At 43.8% G+C, this 19,210-nt stretch overlaps 1 protein-coding gene across 1 annotated transcript in view; it reads right to left on the bottom strand.

The window, feature by feature from the left end:
• UBQLN1 (ubiquilin 1) overlaps positions 1-19,210 on the bottom strand; it is a 76,335-nt gene that overhangs the window by 28,220 nt on the left and 28,905 nt on the right. Inside the window, exons 4-7 of the mRNA XM_077474867.1 lie at positions 13,575-13,837; positions 6,502-6,660; positions 6,202-6,412; positions 2,948-3,090 (exon numbers count right to left, since the gene is read on the bottom strand). Of these exons, the coding sequence (XP_077330993.1) occupies positions 2,948-3,090; positions 6,202-6,412; positions 6,502-6,660; positions 13,575-13,837 (776 nt within the window). The remainder of the gene's footprint in view (positions 1-2,947; positions 3,091-6,201; positions 6,413-6,501; positions 6,661-13,574; positions 13,838-19,210) is intronic.

Below are 19,210 nucleotides of genomic sequence, written 5' to 3'. Positions count from 1 at the left end.
GGTCTAGATGTGAAAACCACTGGGAAGAGGATAGGCTAAGGGGGAGTTTAACAAACCGGTAGTGGTCTGCAAAACACACACAAAAAAAAAAAAAGGGGGGGGGTAGTAAATCGCAGGAGGTGGGTAAATAGGAACACACAGACATCCAAGATGCCTATGGATGCTAGTATTACCCTTGTGTCCAAAAAATATATTATGGACCTTACAAATTCCATGCAAAATTTTGGAATGTAAACAAATTTGTTAAGGGATTTTAAGTCCAAGATGGGACAAAATCCCACCCCGGGCTTTGGTACAATGAACAGCTTTGAGAAGAATCCCTTGAACCTGTCCTGTGGTGGTAATAATTCCACTTGACTCTGAGAGGAGAGGTGGTTTAGGGAATTCTGCAAAGCAGACTGTCCTTGGACACTTTTTGGTTGATTTCAAAGAAGAAAGCAGTGAGTTTTAACTCTCTCAACTACAGTTCAAAAGGGCACGACGAGACAAAAGTCAATTTGCACAATTCCAAGGCTTTTGCAGACAGACCATGAGCTTTGCAACATTAACATGCATGTTGCTTAAAGCTCTCTTCAATAAAGTGACAGTGCGGAGATGAGAAATCTTCCACAGCTTCCTCGAACACTGCCTCGACAGCCTCTTCATCCACTTTCGATCCTGCGTACTCTAGGACTGACATATTCGGGTCCAACTCTGGTTGAAAAACAAAAATAGGAGAAGAGGTGGGGCATTTCTGAGCCCTGGACATACTGTATTAAGGCCATAATCTGTCCAAGTTGTGACACAGATAACGGATTCTGGAAGTATGCTGTTGTGTGCCTGAACTTGATCTAGATTTGGATGCTGAGGACGGAGTTAGAACCAGTTCTTGCTCTGGTGCAAGGGGGGCATTGGCACCCTGAAGTTGATTGTTGTATTGACCCAGCAGAGCAAATGTTTATCTGCCAATTTAAATTGCCTCTTTTTGCCTCGTCTCCACCATAGCTACACATGAAAAAAAAAAATCGAAAAAAATAAAACAAAAAAAATAAAAAACACGGCAGTAACTATCGCATGCCGCCCATCCTGGAAAGTGTGATGAGGTCAACGTCAAAGATCTGCCCCCACATGTTTCATCCACAGATATCTCCCCTCCCCCTGAGGACATCCAACGTGGATGAAAAGTGTAGCGGCAGAGCGGTGACACTGACATAAATGCGCACCAGGTGGCAAGCATTAGGCATACATGCTTGTTTTATACATTCCTGTGTGAGTACAACTGATTTGAATAAAGCAGTTCAGTTTTAATGGTAATGCAATATAGTTCTCTAAATTCTTCTGTCGCAATATGAGGCTTGGCATGAGAGCATGTGCAGGCTGCTGATTGTCCATTAGAACCATCAACTATTCGAGTGAAGTTGACTGGGCTCTGGAGTGATTGGATAACTGCTGTGGCTATTTCAGGCATTTATGACCTCTGATTGGGGGGTCTACAAGTCTGTTAAGATAGTGTGTATACTGGTGGTGAAGCACAAGCATGTTTGAGAAATCATTGGCATTGGTGACTTTACCCACTACAGGGACTCAAATTTTTAATGTCATAATGGACTCTTGCACATGCCAGTGGGGCACATATTTAATTTTTGTATGTCACACACAGGGTATTTTTTTTAAAGAGCCACACACTTTTTATATACATTTGTCATGTATCCAATCATTGAGGTATGCAGCATCTATAAATCCTAATGGACCATTTCAGATATAGAGTTTTCATAGATTTCATTTTTTTTTTCCATTATACACCAAGCACGGGGAAGGTTTTTGTTTTCAAAATATTCGATATGCTCCATATAATAAAATAATTTTTCAAACAGGGAAATGGCACAAAAGCTTGCTCTGTCCACTGCACACACTGAACTGGTACTATAGTAACTCAAATTGTTTAACCACTTGCTTACTGGACACTTAAACCCCCCTCAGTCCCAGACCAATTTTCAGCTTTCAGCGCTGATGCACTTTGAATGACAATTGCGCGGGCATACAACACTGTACCCAAATGAAATTTTTATCATTTTTTTCCCACAAATAGAGCCTTCTTTTGGTGGTATTTAATCACAGCTGGGAGTTTTATTTTTTGCTAAACAAACAAAAAAAGATGCAAAAAAAAATCATGTTTAATAGTTTGTTATAAAATTTTGCAAACAGGTCATTTTTCTCCTTCATTGAAGTGCGCTGATGAGGCGGCACTGATAGGCATAGTTAAGGTGGCACTAATAGGCACAGATAAGGCGGCACCGATGGGCACAGATAAGGCGGCACTGATGGACAAAGACGGGCACAGATAAGATGGCACGGATGGGTGGCACTAAGGGGCACTGATAGGTACCACTGATAGATGGGACTGATGGGCACTGATAGGTGGCTGATAGGTGGCTCTGATGGGCACGGATATGTGGCACTGGGGTGCAGCACCTTTGTTGAGGCAGACTGTGGGCACTGCTGGGTGGCACTGTGGGCACTGCTGGGTGGCACTGACAGGGGGGACACATTTTTTATTCAGGCAGGCAAAGCAGGGGGCAGGTGGGCACTGGCAGGGGGCAGGTGGGCACTGGCAGGGCTGGCCGTGATCGGGACTGATGTCCCGATCACGGCCGCCGGTGATCGGCTTTTTTTTTTCTAATAATAGCCGATTACCGGCTCCGTTATATCACATGATCAGCTGTCATTGGCTGACAGCTGATCACGAGATAAGGGGTCAGTATCGACCCCTTGCACGGATCGGTGATCAGGCGAGTCTCGTAGACTCTCCGATCACAGGGGGCGCGCAGGCCGCTCGTGCACGGGACTACGTCAATAGACGTAGTCCTGGAAAAGGAGATCTGCGCTGTAGCCGTCATTCGGCTATAGCGCGGGTCTCAAGTGGTTAATCAAAAAAAATAAAAAATAATACACAAGAGGCTTCCCTTACCTGGGATGCAAGATCTGGATTTTGGCTGAGAGACTGCATCATGCTTCTCATATAAGGGGCAGATAACATATTTTGCATTAATTGGGGATTTTCAGATATTTGCTGCATCAGGCTCTGCATACCTGGTGTATTGAACATTCCAGCTGTAGAAAACAAAGTTAAGAAGGATTATCATCTTGGGTGAGGACCATAAAGTCAGACACTGTTTTGGATACAATATTATTTAAAAATGAATTCTAGTATTTTTTCTTCCAGTTAAAGAGGTTGTAAACCCTTGTGTTTTTTTACCTTAATGCATCCTATGCATTAAGGTTGAAAAAACTTCTAGTGACCGAACATACATCATAAAACAGGTATTGACTGCTACCCTTCAGTATCATGAATACACAGCTAGTCAAGAAGATGCCAGCATGGTATACAATACATATTATAACATTTCACAAAACTGTTCACTAAAACTAAAGCAGAAAGAATCTGGAGAGAGTGTGAATAGTAGCCAACCAGCTTCTAGCCATAGCTTGTCAAGTTTTGAAAATGAAATCTAGAAGCTGATTGCTTGCTATGCACAACTGCTCTAGTCTTAGCCCCTGTACACACGATCGGAAATTTCCACAACCAAATCCGTCGGATCTTGGCCGAAACAGCCGATCAGTCAGAACGTGATGACGTAATTTCGCTACGATGGGACTACGTTCAGGCTAGTAGCCAATAGCTTTGATGTAGGAATTTGATCTGAGCATGCGTGGCACTTCGTCCGATCAAAATTCTCTACACATGATCGGAGTATGTCCGATCGAACCAGGTGGTCGGGAAATATTTCCAACATGTTGGAAAATTGGGTCCGACTGATATTCCGACGGAATCAGTCCGATGCATACCACACACAGTCGGAATTATCTGACAACACGGTCCGATAGGACACATTCTGACGGATTCTCCAACCGTGTGTACAAGGGCTTAGAAAATTCCCTAAGGGCCCTTTCACGTGTTCCGTTTGTCCGATTTTCACCTGTCTTTAGAAAGACTGCAATTCATTCCTTTGAACCTGTGGACATACTGTTCCTTTAAAGCATTTTACACAGCACAGTGCTTGTGTCATGTCATTTGACCTCCTGCATCACCTAAAATACCTGGTTGATACTGCCAGTTGCTGCCCTCCCCTCTGTAAACTGACCATGTTTTATCATGGCTGCTGAGCACTGACACTGGTCAGTTTAAATGCCTCCGCTGTGTCTCCTCTCTCCCCTCCGCTCCCGCCTATCAGCTCGGGCCACTCTACGATCCTCCCCTCCAACTCGTAAAAATAGTGTAAAGTCTCTACAACCCCCTCTGTTCGATAAGAATATGTGCCCCACTATGTCCTTTATTAAAAAAAAAAAAAAAAATCTGATTTCCTAGATCAGAGTGTCTCCCGCTGCTCACAAGTCCACAGCCCTCTCCTCCCAGCCAAGGTCAGTGGGAGTTCTCAGCCCCTCCCACTGTAACTGTCACATACGGAGAGGAAAGAGCCGAGGAGTCACGCTAGTGCAGGGAGATGCTCTGATACAGGGTAGAAATGGGCTTTTTATTTTATTTTTTTTACTAAAAGGACATACAGTGGAGCACATGTTATTGTCTAACAGAGGGGATTGTAGAGACTTAACAAGTGGCCTAATAACCACTTTAACTTGTTTTTTTAAAAGTGAGAGTATGTGAGGACAGCCACTTTAAAACTATTACTTTGCTTGCTACAAGCAGAATTGTGAACACTGGGAGAAACACCACTGGGAGAAAGTCTTCCTTATCTAAGGAGCCTAGCAAATGCCCAAGATAGCTGTAGCATGGACAGTGTTAGCAACAGAATCTACTACTGGTATATTTATATATCTATATCTTAGTTAACCACTTGTCGCTTTTTCCGGCACTTTTTGTTAAGTTTAAATCAGTATTTTTTCCTAAAAAAATTTAGAACCCCCAAACTTTTTCAGAGACCCAAAGGAAGAAAAATGGCGATTGTTGCAATGTCACGCAGTATTTGCAGTGTTGTTTCCCAAACGCATTAAAAAAAAAAAAAAAAAAAAAAAAAAAAGATATACCCCAAGTTTTTATGACGAGTAAATAGATACCCAACATGTCACGCTTTAAAATGGCGCACACTCGTGGAATGGCGACAAACTACAGTACGTAAAAATCTCCATCAGCGACATTTTAAACGTCTTTAGGCTCCATTCACACTTGTACGACTCAAAATTTGCACGTCTTGGAGTGCAAATTTGGATGGGTGTGACTTGGATACAACTTTGGTTTTGATCAATGAAAATGGACTACTGCTGCACTGTATAATATCCAGGTATGACTTTCATACAACTTTTGAGGGTTAACTTTGAAGTCTATGGCCCTCATGAAAGGCTGAACAAAGTCGTGCATGAACTACTTTGAAGTCACTGCAACTTGAAGGTCGTACATATATCAATGGTTACCATTGTAAAATATGGGGAACGACTCGTCCGGCAACGCTGATGTCTAAAGTCACATGAAAAGTCGCACAAATGTGAATGGAGCCTTAGGAGGTTACCGGATTAGAATTACAGAGGTGGTCTAGTGCTATAATTATTGCTCTCGCTCTAACGTTCGCAGCGATAACTCACAGGTGGCGCAAACATGTTTACATATGCGTGCGCTTAAATTTTTTTTCTCATGTTACTTTTGTACTTATGTAAACATCTCTTGTAATAGAAATAAGGGATGAACGGTTCTCTTTATGGAGAGATTGGGGTCTAAAAGACACAAAATCTCATCTTTTCCTTTAAAGGCAAAAAAAATTAAAAAATCTCCAGGCAACTGAAGGGTGGAAAGTTTAGTTTAATGTGCAGAGTTTTTTTTTTTTTCTTTGAGCAATTTTTGGGAAAAAGTTGAAAATCACTCAGTGCTGAGAAGAAAGGGCATTTGGGGCATAGCTTTATAGTTGCTTTCTGTGCACTGTATAGAGCAGCTACAGAAATAAAGCTTTTGAAACAAACATTTAAAAATGTATTTTATATGATTTGTACACCTATAAAAACAATAGCCCTTCCCATCAATACTTTGCCAAACTTTACAATTTGACCAAACCCTAGGCTGCTTTTTAGGTCTCAACTTAACAGATGTGTTGACATGAGAAGGCTGTACATTCTCCAATGTCAAATTGAAACTTGACAATTACAAATTTATAAGAACTCTATAAACGTAACTTTCAAATGATCAAGCTTGAGGTATAATACAATTACTGAACATACCACCTAGGTTTGAAGAGAGGTTAGGTAAAGTGGGGCCAGGTGTTGAGGTGGTACTGCCACCACTGTTGGTGCCTGTTTGGCTGCCTCCATCTCCAGATGAACCTGACTGAGGAGCCCAGGGGTTGGGTAAGGGATCCCGGTTTTCTGTCCTTGATGGTGTATTTCCAGGATTTGAGTTGCTCATAAGTGAAGCAAATGGGTTGCCTCCAAACTAAAAGAAGAAAGATCACAGATCACATTTTGGAAAATTCATATGGGTTTATGGGTTTGGACTTCAGTTCCGGATTTTAAGAGAAATACCTGTTCTTGAGCAGCATTTAGCATTGGCTCTTGAATGTCAGTATACATTCTGCGCAGGGCATTGTAGCCTCCAGGGATACTTTCCAGATTGCTTAGGGCCCGGTCTTGGTTCCTCATCATCTCCTGCATCATTGCTGGATTTCGAGCCAGTTCTAAAGTCTATTGAACATGAAAAAATAGATAATGAGGTCTAGACAATTATACTAATTTCACAGAAGGGCGTAGCACACACAGTAGATAAAAATATAGCAAGGATCTGCATAAAGTTGCCCACACTTGCATTAAACCTGGAGGGGTGCTTAAAAAAATAAAAAGGTGTCTTATACCTGCACAGAAAGCAGTAGGCCAGGGATATGCAATTAGTGGACCTCCAGCTGTTGCAAAACTACAAGTCCCATGATGCCTCTGCCTCTGGGTGTCATACTTGTGGCTGTCAAAGTCTTGCTATGCCTCATGGGACTTGTAGTTCTACAACAGCTAAATAATAAAAATAAAATATATTGCAGCTTACCAATCTGTAAACGTGGTGGCTGCATTTCGTTTCTTTTCGTCCCCTATATTTTTACTTTGTGATCTGGCCAGTAACACTTCCTGTCTTATGGGGTCTCCAATCTGGATGAAGATTTGCCTATGCTGATGCCGTCAGCCTCCGCAGTGGCCCAAATTACAGACTTCTCAAATGTTTCCACTAAGCTAAAGCTGACAGCTATGGGATCCCAGCGCGTGACACTCGGCCCTTCAGGGAACTTGTGGTGTACCATCATCTGGTGGCAAAGGTAAACATGGATTTCACTTTCAACAGCCGCTATAGATAAGTGTGGATGAAATAATCCACATTTCCTCTATATACTCTGATGAAAAGAACAAGTCTTCCTGAAACGCGTTGGTTGAAGAGGACATACAGCCACACCTTATATGTGCTTTAACATCGAGTACTCAGCCATTATTTGCTTAGGTCTATGTTATCAATCTTGTATGGTTTAAAGACGTTGTAGTAAACTTGATGTTTTTTACTGTGTATAGTACCTACGATTTCTAGTTGCACTAGAATATTTGGATGAACTAGGAACTCCAAAAGTGGAAGCTCCGCTTATTTGCCTTCTCGCCCACTCTGGTGCCAAATTGGGTACCTTTGGGAGGGGATTCCTGTGTTTGAAGTTCAGCCCCCCCCCCCGCCCTCCATCCCCTGCTGCCGGGTCATTCAGAAAGCGCAGAGCGCTTTGCGCATGCACTGTAGGGAACTGGCTGTGGCTTCGTTGCCAGTTTCCATTAGAAGCAATGGCGGCAGTGGCACCTGAGAGCTGATGGAAAAATCACCTGGGGTGTCAACATTGTGGGATCCCTGGACAGGCAAGTGTCCTAATAATAAAAGTCAGCAGCTACTAACTTAATATTTTCTGAAGGAGGCTGGACCTCCTCTTTAAGGAGGAGCTTCAGTTCTGCAAACATTTTAAAAAGCCAGCAGCTACAGACTCATTAAACAGACTCATCTGTCCAAGGATCTGGCGCCGTCTGCACCTGGGTCAGTTCTTCACTGGGCAGCCAGCTGTGACTCGAGGCGTCACAGCTGGCTGTAAACTGTGCATGCACGAGCCGTGCTTTGTGAATGGACCTGCAGCTTTCTGGGACCAGAAGGTTGGGATAGGAGGAGGATGAGGGAGAGGGGAATGTCCCCTTCTGGGAGAAGTTCTGCTTTAAAGCCAAACACCAGATAACACTTAATAAGCAGTTAAAGCAACTCCTTTTGTTTTCTTTTAGGATAAAAGGTTTTCACATAAAGAAAATCTAACCATTGTAAGCACCCCTGTGTCAGTTTTAAAGCCCAATTCTAGATTTTAGTTTGGACCAAACTGCTCTGAATGAACCATTTCCTTCACTAACACATGCAGTGGGAGTGCTGTACAAACTGTATGTAATGTTAGTATATACACGATATGTTCAGGCAACTGTACGGGGACTTTCTGTCCAATTCCCAAAACAAAATAAAAAAAATAAAAAAAAAAAAAAAAAAGGCGTTGGGCTGAGCGCTGCTGACCCATTTAAGAGGAATGCACCTACCCGCCAATTGTCTGAGGTGGACAGGCAGGCGGATGCCTTAGGGTTATCACGCTACTTCTTCAGGAGAGGACTAGGCTGAACATGTAAAAACAGCAAGACTGCACAGTACCACCCAGGGGTCGGCCCCTCTGGCTATAACCCCTCACCCTGCTCCCTGCAGCTGTTTGTCAAAAAGCAGTACAAAACAAATAGGAGGGGTGGGTGCTGTGTCCGTCAATGAACTTCAGAGAAAAAGGATTTTACAGCGAGTACAAAAATCTTTCGTTCACGGACGGACACAGCTCCTTTAATTCTCGACCTTAGGGACATCCTCTAGCAGTGTCAAAAAAAACGAGGGGTGGAAACAGCAAAACATAACTTCACCCACAACAAAAGGGGAACATCTCAACGGGAGGAGTAAACACCTAAAAACGGCCCCCATCAAAACCAGCGGCCAACTTGCGCATCAAAAGATGCATTTACAACAAACTAGTAACTTAAAAGTGTAACTGCAACCTTACACAGCCGCCTGCAAAACCTTGCGGCCAAAGCAAGCATCCGAAGATGCGCTTACGTCAACTTTGTAGAATTTTGTGAAAGTATGAACAGACAACCAAGTCGCCGCCTTACACACCTGGGAGACAGACGCTTGATGTGGCAGATGTAATAGCCACTAGAAAAACTACTTTCTGAGAGAGTGTTAACAAGGGACTCTCCCCAATGTTCTCAAACGGTGGTTTCTGAAGCGCTGATTGTACCAGATTCAGATCCCACGGAGGTAGTAGTGGTCAAACCGGAGGGACTACATGTCAAACCCCTTGCACAAATGGTACTCACCAATGAGTGAGTCGCCAAGGGGCATCCCTTGTAAAAAGACAGCCAAGGCTATATCTGTCCCTTGATGCTGCTTAAAGCAAGTTTCTGATCCACTCCTCGCTGCAAAATACATCAGGATCCTGGAAACGGCATAAGAGCGCGGACGTCACCCCATCTCCTCACACGTGGCGATGTAAGCCTTCCATGTACGATGGTAAATCTTCTGGGGAGAAGACTTCCGTGCCCTCAGCATAGTGGAAATTACAGAGTCTTACAGACCTCGGTCCTTTAGCACCAACAGCCATGCCATGCACCTTCCGATTGAGCCAAGAGATCCACATCTGGTGTGCCCCACTTTTGGCAAAGGAGCCGGAATACATGCAGATGCAACGACCATTAACCTTGGTCCGGCATTTGACGACTTAGGTAGTCTACCTGCCAGTTTTCTACTCCCGGAATGTATATGGCCAACAGGGCCGGCAAATGCCGCTCTGCCCACTGGAGGATGCGAAGAAACTCCCGTGCTGCAGCTGAGCTCCTTGTATGGTTGATGTACGCCACCGCCATGGCGTTGTCCAACTGGATCCTGACCGGACGCCCCCGCAGCCTCCTTGACCATGTACAGAGGCATCGCCTGATCACCCGAAGCTTGAGCACATTGATCGGCAGTTGGGATTCTTCTTGTACGCACAAAATGCTCCCCACCCAGTCAGGCTGGCGCTCGTTGTGATCACCATCCAATGGAGAGGAAGGAACGATCTCCCGGACAAAAGGGCCGGAGACCTCAGCCACCAGAGAAGGGAATCCCTGACTATCCAGGGATAATGGAGATTTGTCCCATTTTGACAAAATCTTTTGCAGGACTCGAGTGTGAAATTGAGTGTACGATACTGCTTCGAAAGTGGCTACAACGAGGCCCAGAACTGGCATGCAGAAGCGCAGCGACAGTGGGCAGCACAGTGGTGTAGTGGTTAGCACTCTCACCTAGCAGTAAGAAGGGTTGCTGGTTCGAATCCCAACCACGACACTACCTGCCTGGAGTTTGCATGTTCTCCCTGTGCCTGCGTGGGTTTCCTCCGGGTACTCCGGTTTCCTCCCACAATCCAAAGACATGCAGGTAGGTTAATTGGCTTCAGTCAAAAAAAAAAATAAAAAAAAATGGCCATAGTATATGAATGGGGACCTTGGATTTAGGGTAGGGACCTATGTGAGTGTGCAATGTACAGGGATAGGGACAATTGTAGACACTCAGGTTGAACTTGATGGACTGGTGTCTTTATTCAACCTAACTAACTATGAAACTATGAAACCAACAACAAAATGCAGAAGCACAGCGACAACCACCTCAGCAGAATTTCCTGCTGCATCCTGTATCTTCAGGGTATCCCGCACCGCTGTGATAAGTGCTCCTACTAGTGCCTTTTCCTGTGCTAACCCAGACACAGAGTCACTCATTGTCCGAATGGTCCTGGTCCGCATCCTGACACGTCCGAACAGGGGCCGCCCATCACCGCGGGGCCCGAGTCTGAATCAGAGCCATCCCCAGGAAACGCGGTGGGGAAGGGGGCATTTTTGACCCCCCTAGCGCCCCCGCACGCCGCTTCCACCCTGGCAACAAAAAGGTCTCCAGGACAGCCGACAAAGCGTCCATAGGCACCACATTTTGGGCAGGTGAACCGGTTGCAATAGCAGGAATGTCTGGCGAAGAAGCGCCAGCTTCTGACGCTATGCTGACCCACACTCGCCTGCCACAACTCAGGGACTTAAGGCAAGGTACACAAAATCCCATCCTCATAGCTTCTCGCAGAGGGGCCCCCCGCAGGACTCACCACCCTGACCGAGTACTACGCTGTGCTCTGTCCGCTCTGCCCCTTACCAGTCACAAAGTTCTCAGAGTAAAAACCTTGCTGTTCTGAAGTATACAGACACCAGCACTAGAGATAAACCGTGCTGAGACTACCAGAAAATGGCCGCCTGCCATCCTAGCAAACAAAAAATAAATAAAAATCACCAAGAAAAATGGCTGACAGCATATACACTGCCTAAGGCTACAGGAAAATGGCGACGGCCTACAATCATGACAAACAGCCCGAGTACCACACTGTGAAGTAAAAACGCAGGGAAATAAAGAGCGGACCCCAACAGCTAGCGCAGGCAACCCCCCCCCTCCAAGGCCAGGTACATACACCGCACCTCATGCCCAGTCACACAGCAGCCCCAGCAGGAATAGGGAATATTCAAGCAAAATTTCAGAAATCACAAAGTATCCCTGAACCCAGCGCTAAATGGATTTTGTATATCTTCTACTTCCAGCTGCCGTTATCACATAAAAAAAAATATATATATATATATGTATAAAACTCATCACATTCGCCCTGTCTGATTAAAAAACCAAACAGTAACAGTGCTACTTAGTATTCACAACAAAAGTACTCAATTCATGTAACTCATTGCATAAAAATAAAAAAAAAACGCATCAAGTTGCACACAGATATAAAATCACTTAATCACAATAGGGATTGTTGCTGCTATATATAATAGTATGGGCTAACTGTCCACATAATATTTAGACACACTAGAGAAAGTTCCCAATGCGCTGTAAAAAGTTCAAAAATTGTTGTAACAGCAAGCAATGTCCATATCTATCATATGAAAAAATATATAGAAGAGTAAAAGCACGCAGAGTGTCCAACAGCTTCCCAGAAGTGAGAAAGTCCTTTGCTTCTGTTAGAAACCTTCACCAAACACACCATGTGCAATATCCACTAGGTGGCCGCTTACCAGAGGGTTTATGCAATCAAGCATTTAAGTAAGGCATCTCTCTGCTTTGTCTCCGCATTCCACTCTTATAATCCTTCCAGTGATCACATATAGCATCATACACATGTAGAGGTAAAGACAAAGCTTATTAAAAACATCTTTTAAAACAGCGTATCACACTGATATAGAACACCGCGAACCGTCCTCTCACCACCAGCTGAATTACCAGTATCCTGATTGGTTGGATGGATGAGTGCCGGGAGACAGTCTGTGTGTTCCTTTAGACGTTGTGTGGCCACACCCTTGAGGGACTCATCCATCCAAACAATCAGGATACTGGTAATTCGGCTGGTGGTCAGAGGAATAGGGAATGAGGAATAGGGAGAGAGGAAAGGGCGTGGGCAAGACTCCCTAGTCGACCTGGGAATGCCCAGCTGCTCCATCCTGCCGAGGCAGGGGGAGCCGTACTTACCCCTCCCATCGGGATTGCAGGAAACATTCCAGCGCAGACCCATCACCCAAGCAGTATGGGGTGGCTGTTGGCCATGGCACACTGACACGGATAGGAGTAGCCCGGTCATGTGTGCCCCTGAGCATATAGCCCACTGGCCGCCCCTGGACCAGAAGGGGTTTGTCGTGGCCAACCCAGCACGTAGCTAGGGTCTGCTCATGCGCTATGGCCAGCCTGGGGAGACTACAAGGATCTATATTATACAGCCTGTCACCCAGCCCGGCTGTTGATTTTGATCCTGTGATCTACAATTGAAGAAAAAATGAAAAAATTCCCAGGACCAATGGTCCCCTCAGGGAGCCAGGTCCTTCTACAATAGGCAGAAAAAAAAAAAAAACTGGGCAGCCGGAAGCAAAGTGAGGGGTTATAGCCAGTGGGACCGCCCCCTGGGCTGTGCAGTCTTGCTGTTTCTACATGTTCTGCCTAGCCTACACAAAAAAAAAAAAAAAAAAAAAAAAAAACAACACACACACACACACAACACACCCACACTTGCCAGACCAGCAGGTTAAAACCTAAACATAATGAAAACGAATGCAGTCACTAAGGACTGGTAAACTGCAATATATTAATTATGAGGGGTTTAATACCATTTTGATCCTGGAGTGGAAAAAGCTCCTTTATATAGTCCAAGGAAGAATTTTTTCATTGGTCCAAAATATTAGACAAAGTGCAAGGTAACATCTTTGATTTTTAATTTTAAAAACAAAACAAGCTTCCTCCATTTTCTAAGTGAACAAACAAGTTTGTTTTTAACATGCTTTGTCTTTAACATAGAAGATGAGATTCTTCATCTGCGCTCTTAGTCCCTTACAATGACATCAGGAATTTAACGTCTTGTTTCCCCTTCAGCTTTACACCACCCCTAATATTTCTGCAGTAAAAACATGGGAAATAGCTAATGAAAGGACAGCTTTGTATTGCATAAAAGAAAAACATAAGAACATACTTGTCGCATTATGTCTGGATTATTAAGCATGTGACTGATTTCAGGATTTCTCTGGATTAATTGCTGCATTTGTGGATTGGCCATAATTAGTTGCCGCATCAAGTCAGGGTTAGACAGCATGCTCTGTACAAATGGGTTTTCCATGATCTGAACCATCATCTCTGGGTTTGACATAAGTTGTCTCTGCATCTGGCTCTGTAGCTCAGAGAAATTTGTTGCATTCATGCCCATGCTACTGAGCCCAGCCAGACCACCAAGGCCCCCTGGAAAAAAAACAGAAAACAAAAGTTCATTAACCACTTCAGTATAAAACATAATATCTGTAATGTTATATGTATGTTATAGCTGTTTGATTGATGCAAAAAAATAAATACACACCACCACAAAAAAAAAAGTTGATCCTGCCAGAAATATTTAACCACTTAAGGACCAGAAGGATTTACCCCCTTTATGACGACTAGGCAAATTTTTACGATATGGCACTTTGTTTTTTTTCACCACTTAACAACCGGCCCATAGCCAAATGACGGCTACAGGGCGGTTGCTTAACTCTGGGAGGCCGTCATATGACCCAGCGCATCAAGTGACGGATCGATCACTTGTAAACAAACCGGCGTCATGACATGACGCCGGTTCCTCCCTCCCCTCTCTGTACCGATCGGTACACAGAGGGGAGAGATCGGTGTCAGCAGCGCTGTGGGCTGGATCTACAGTGCCCACAGAGCTGCTCACCGACAATTAACCCGGTGATACTCTGCAATACCCAGCTATGCTTGGCTGCACCCGGCCTCTGTATGTTGCCAGGCTGTGGAAGTCTCACACATGTGGCATCGCCAAACTCAGGAGGAGTAGGAGAATCTATTTTGGGGTGTCATTTTTGCCATGTGTTAGAAATATTGTATAAATGGACAACTTTGTGTTAAAAAAAAAAAAATAATAATAAAAATGCATTTTAACCACTTGCCGACCGCCGCACGACGATGTACGTCGACAGAATGGCACGGGCAGGCATATTGGCGTACATGTACGACCCTGCCTTCCCGCGGGTCGGTATTCGTTCGGGAGCGATCCCGGACGAGGGGACGGCCATTCATTCATGGCCACCCCCTCGCGATCGCTCCCGACGAATGAAAATGCTCCGTGACATCACTTCCTCTCCTGTAATGTAAACACAGGAGAGGAAGTGATGTAATCTCTCCTCCGTGTCGGTATTTTTCGTTCCGACACTGAGGAGAGAGGATCGGTGAGTTGCACCAACACGACACTACACAGTAGAACATGCCAGGCACACTCACACCCCCCCGATCACCCCCCCCCCCAATTACCCCTGCCCCCCAGTCACAGTGACACCAATGTCATATTTTTTTTTTTTTGCATTGGTGTCATTTGTGACTGTAATAACTGTTAGGGCAGTTAGGGTTAGCCCCCTTTAGTTCTAATGTACCCCCCTAACCCCCCCCAATAAAGGTTTAACCCCGTGATCACCCCCCGTCGCCAGTGTCACTAAGGCTGGGTTCACATTGCAGCGGTTTATGAGAACGGATGTGATTCGCACCGCACTGCAGTGCAAATCACATCCGATCTCTGTGCAATTCGAGTTCAGCCATTCGCCGCACCCGCCGCAAATTCGCACGGGACCCTTTTTTTGGTCCGCAGCAGAATCGGATCGCATGGGTGTTCACACCATGCGATCCGAGTTTGCAGATCGCACTGCGATATGCGAACTGATCTGGGGGGTGTCATTAACATTTCACTGACCCTCCCAGCAGTTCGCATAGGGCAGTGTGAACTGCCGCCGGGAGGCATGCGATGCGGGAACCCGCCGCGCATTCGTGGCGTTCCCACATCGCTCCAGTGTGAACCCAGCCTAATAAGCGATCATTTTTCTGATCGCTGTATTAGTGTCACAGGTGACGCTAGTTAGGCAGGTAGGTATTTAGGTTTGCCGCAGCTTTTTATAGCGCCAGGGACCCCCATATACTACCGCATAAAGCCCCCTGATTGCCCCCTAGTTAACCCTTTCACCAGTGATCACCATATAACTGTTACAGGTGACGCCGGTTGGTTAGTTATTTTTTTATAGTTTCAGGGCACCCGCCATTTATTACCTAGTCTCACTAGTGTACCCCTAAATTTAGGGGTGTCTACTTTCCAAAATGGGGTCATTTGGGGGGGGTTTGTGCCATCTTGGCATTTTATGGCCTTCAAAACTGTAACGCCCTTAGAAAGCCTGAAGGCGGTGCTTGGTTTTCGGGGCCCCGTACGCGGCTAGGCTCCCAAAAAGTCCCACATATGTGGTATCCCCGTACTCAGGAGAAGCAGCAGAATTTATTTTGGGGTGTCATTTCACATATGCCCATGGCATGCGTGAGCAATATATCATTTAGTGACAACTTTGTGAAAAAAAAAAAAAAAAAAAAAAAAAAAAGTTTGTAATTTTCCCGCAACTTGTGGCAAAATATAAAATATTCCATGGACTCAACATGCCTCTCAGCACATAGCTTTTTGTGTCATCTTGGCATTTTATGGCCTTCAAAACTGTAATAGGTAGTGAGGAGTGAAGTCAAATATTTACGCCCTTAGAAAACCTGAAGGCGGTTCTTGGTTTTCGGGGGCCCCGTACGCGGCTAGGCTCCCAAAAAATCCCACACATGTGGTATCCCCGTACTCAGGAGAAGCAGCAGAATTTATTTTGGGGTGTCATTTCACATATGCCCATGGCATGCGTGAGCAATATATCATTTAGTGACAACTTTGTGAAAAATAAAAAAAAATTAAAGTTTGTAATTTTTCCGCAACTTGTGGCAAAATATAAAATATTCCATGGACTCAACATGCCTCTCAGCAAATAGCTTGGGGTGTCTACTTTCTAAAATGGGGTCATTTGTGGGGGTTTTGTGCCATCTTGGCATTTTATGGCCTTCAAAACTGTAATAGGTAGTGAGAAGTGAAATCAAAAATTTACGCCCTTAGAAAGCCTGAAGGCGGTGCTTGGTTTTCGGGGCCCCGTACGCGGCTAGGCTCCCAAAAAGTCCCACATATGTGGTATCCCCATACTCAGGAGAAGCAGCAGAATTTATTTTGGGGTGTCATTTCACATATGCCCATGGCATGCGTGAGCAATATATCATTTAGTGACAACTTTGTGTAAAAAAAAATATATTTTTTTTTTGTCATTATTCAATCGCTTGAGGCAAAAAAATAAAATATTCAATGGGCTCAACATGCCACTTATCAATTTCCTTAGGGGGTCTACTTTCCAAAATGGGGTCATTTGGGGGGGTTTTGTACTGCCCTGCCATTTTAGCACCTCAAGAAATGAGATAGGCAGTCGTAAACTAAAAGCTGCGTAAATTCCAGAAAACGTACCTTAGTTTGTAGATGTGACAACTTTTGCGCAAACCAATAAATATACAATTATTGACTTTTTTTACCAAAGACATGTGGCTGAATACATTTTGGCCTAAATGTATGACTAAAATTGAGTTTATTGGATTTTTCTAATAACAAAAAGTAGAAAATATTTTTTTTTCAAAATTTGCGGTCTTTTTACGTTTATATATCGCAAAAAATAAAAATCGCAGAGGCAATCAAATACCATCAAAAGAAAGCTCTATTTGTGGGAAGAAAAGGACGCAAATTTCGTTTGGGTACAACATTGCATGACCGCACAATTACCAGTTAAAGCAGCGCAGTGCCAAATTGTAAAAAGACCTCTGGTCATTTACCAGCAAAATGGTGCGGTCTGAAAGTGGTTAACCACTTCCCGCCTGCTGGCCGTCATATGACGTCCTTGACTTTGTGCGGGGATATCTGAATGATGGTGTAGGTACAGGCATCATTCAGATATCAGCTTTTTCAGCCGGAGATTTCCTACACCAGGGATGTGCAATTAGTGGACCTCCAGCTGTTGCAAAACTACAAATCCCATCATTCCTCTGCCTGTGGGTGTCATGCTTGTGGCTTGCTATGCCTCATGGGAGTTGTAGTTCTGCAACAACTGGAGGTCCGCTAATTGTATATCCCTGCCCTATACCATAAAAACAATCATAGCGGCTGTTCCGCTGCTTGATCGTTCTTACAGGAGGCGAAAAGGGACGTCCTCCCCCCTCCAGCCACCCTCCGGTGCTTCTACCGACTCGCCAATACGATCAAAGCCAGAATCTTTTTTATTTTAGGCTTCCTAGCCTAGAGGTGAGATGTGGGGTCTTATTGACCCCATATCTCACTTTAAAGAGGACCTGTCATGCCATATTCCTATTACAAGGGATGTTTACATTCCTTGTAATAGGATTAAGTGTGATCAAAAAAAAAATTCAAACTAAAAAAAAAAAAAGTAAAATGAATAAAAAAAAAAATAAAAAAATTTTTTTTTTTAGCGCCCCCTGTCCCATGTGCTCGCATGCAGAAGTGAACGCATACGCAAGTCCCGCCCACGTATGCAAACGGTGTTCAAACCACACGTGAGGCATCACTGCGAACGTTAGAGCGGGAGCAATAATTCTGGCCCTAGACCTCCTCTGTAGCTCAAAACATGTAACCAGTAAAAAATAAATAAAAATTAAAGCGTCACCTATGGGGATATTTAAGTAGCTACATTTTTTTTGAAGGGTGACATGTTAGGCATCTATTTAGTCGGCGTAACTTCATATTTCACATTTTGCAAAAACATTGGGCTAACTTTACTGTTTTTTTTTTTTTTTTTTTAAAAGCGTTTGAAAAATTGCTGTGCAAATACCGTGCGAGATAAAAAGTTGCAACGACCACCATTGTATTCTCTAGGGTCTTTGCTAAAAAAATGTATATATATATATATATATATATATATATATATATATATATATATATGTTTTGGGGTTCTATGTAATTTTCTAGCAAATGATGATTTTTACATGTAGGAAAGAAATGTCAGAATTGTCCTGGGTGCTCCAGAATGCCTGAAGGTGCTCCCTCCATGTTGGACCTCTGTATGTGGCCACGCTGAGTAAAAGTCTCATACATGTGGTATCGCCGTACACGGGAGTAATAGCAGAATGTGTTTTGGGGTGTAATTTGTGGTATGCATATGCTGTGTGTGAGAAATAACCTGATAATATGACAATTTTGTGAAAAAAAAAAAAAAAAAAAAAAGTGGGAAAAAAAAAAAAAAAAAAAGTGGGAAAAAAAAAAATGACAACTTCAAAAACTCATGACTCTTACTAAATACCTTGGAATGTCTTCTTTACAAAAAGGGGTCATTTGGGGGGTATTTGTACTTTTCTGGCATGTTAGGGTCTCAAGAAATTAGATAGGCAGTCAGTACTTCAGGTGTGATCAATTTTCAGATATTGGCACCATAGCTTGTGGACTCTAACTTTCACAAAAACCAAATAATATCCACCAATTTGTACTTATTTTTTACCAAAGATATGTAGCAGTATACATTTAGGCCAAAATTTATGAAGAAAAATTACTTTTTTTTTTTTTATTACAGAATTTACGGTCTTTTTTCTTTTATAGCACAAAAAATAAAAAAGCCAGCGGTGATTAAATACCACCAAAAGAAAGCTTTGTGAAAAAAAAAAAAAAAAAGACTAAAATTTCATATGGGTACAGTGTTGCATGACTGAGTGTCATTCAAAATGTGAGAGCACCGA

Source organism: Lithobates pipiens, unplaced genomic scaffold (genome assembly GCF_037356315.1).
Source record: "Lithobates pipiens isolate NorthernLeopardFrog02 unplaced genomic scaffold, aLitPip1_a1.2 Scaffold_13, whole genome shotgun sequence".
NCBI classification, from domain to species: domain Eukaryota; kingdom Metazoa; phylum Chordata; class Amphibia; order Anura; family Ranidae; genus Lithobates; species Lithobates pipiens.
This window is presented reverse-complemented; position numbering and strand designations above follow the sequence as displayed.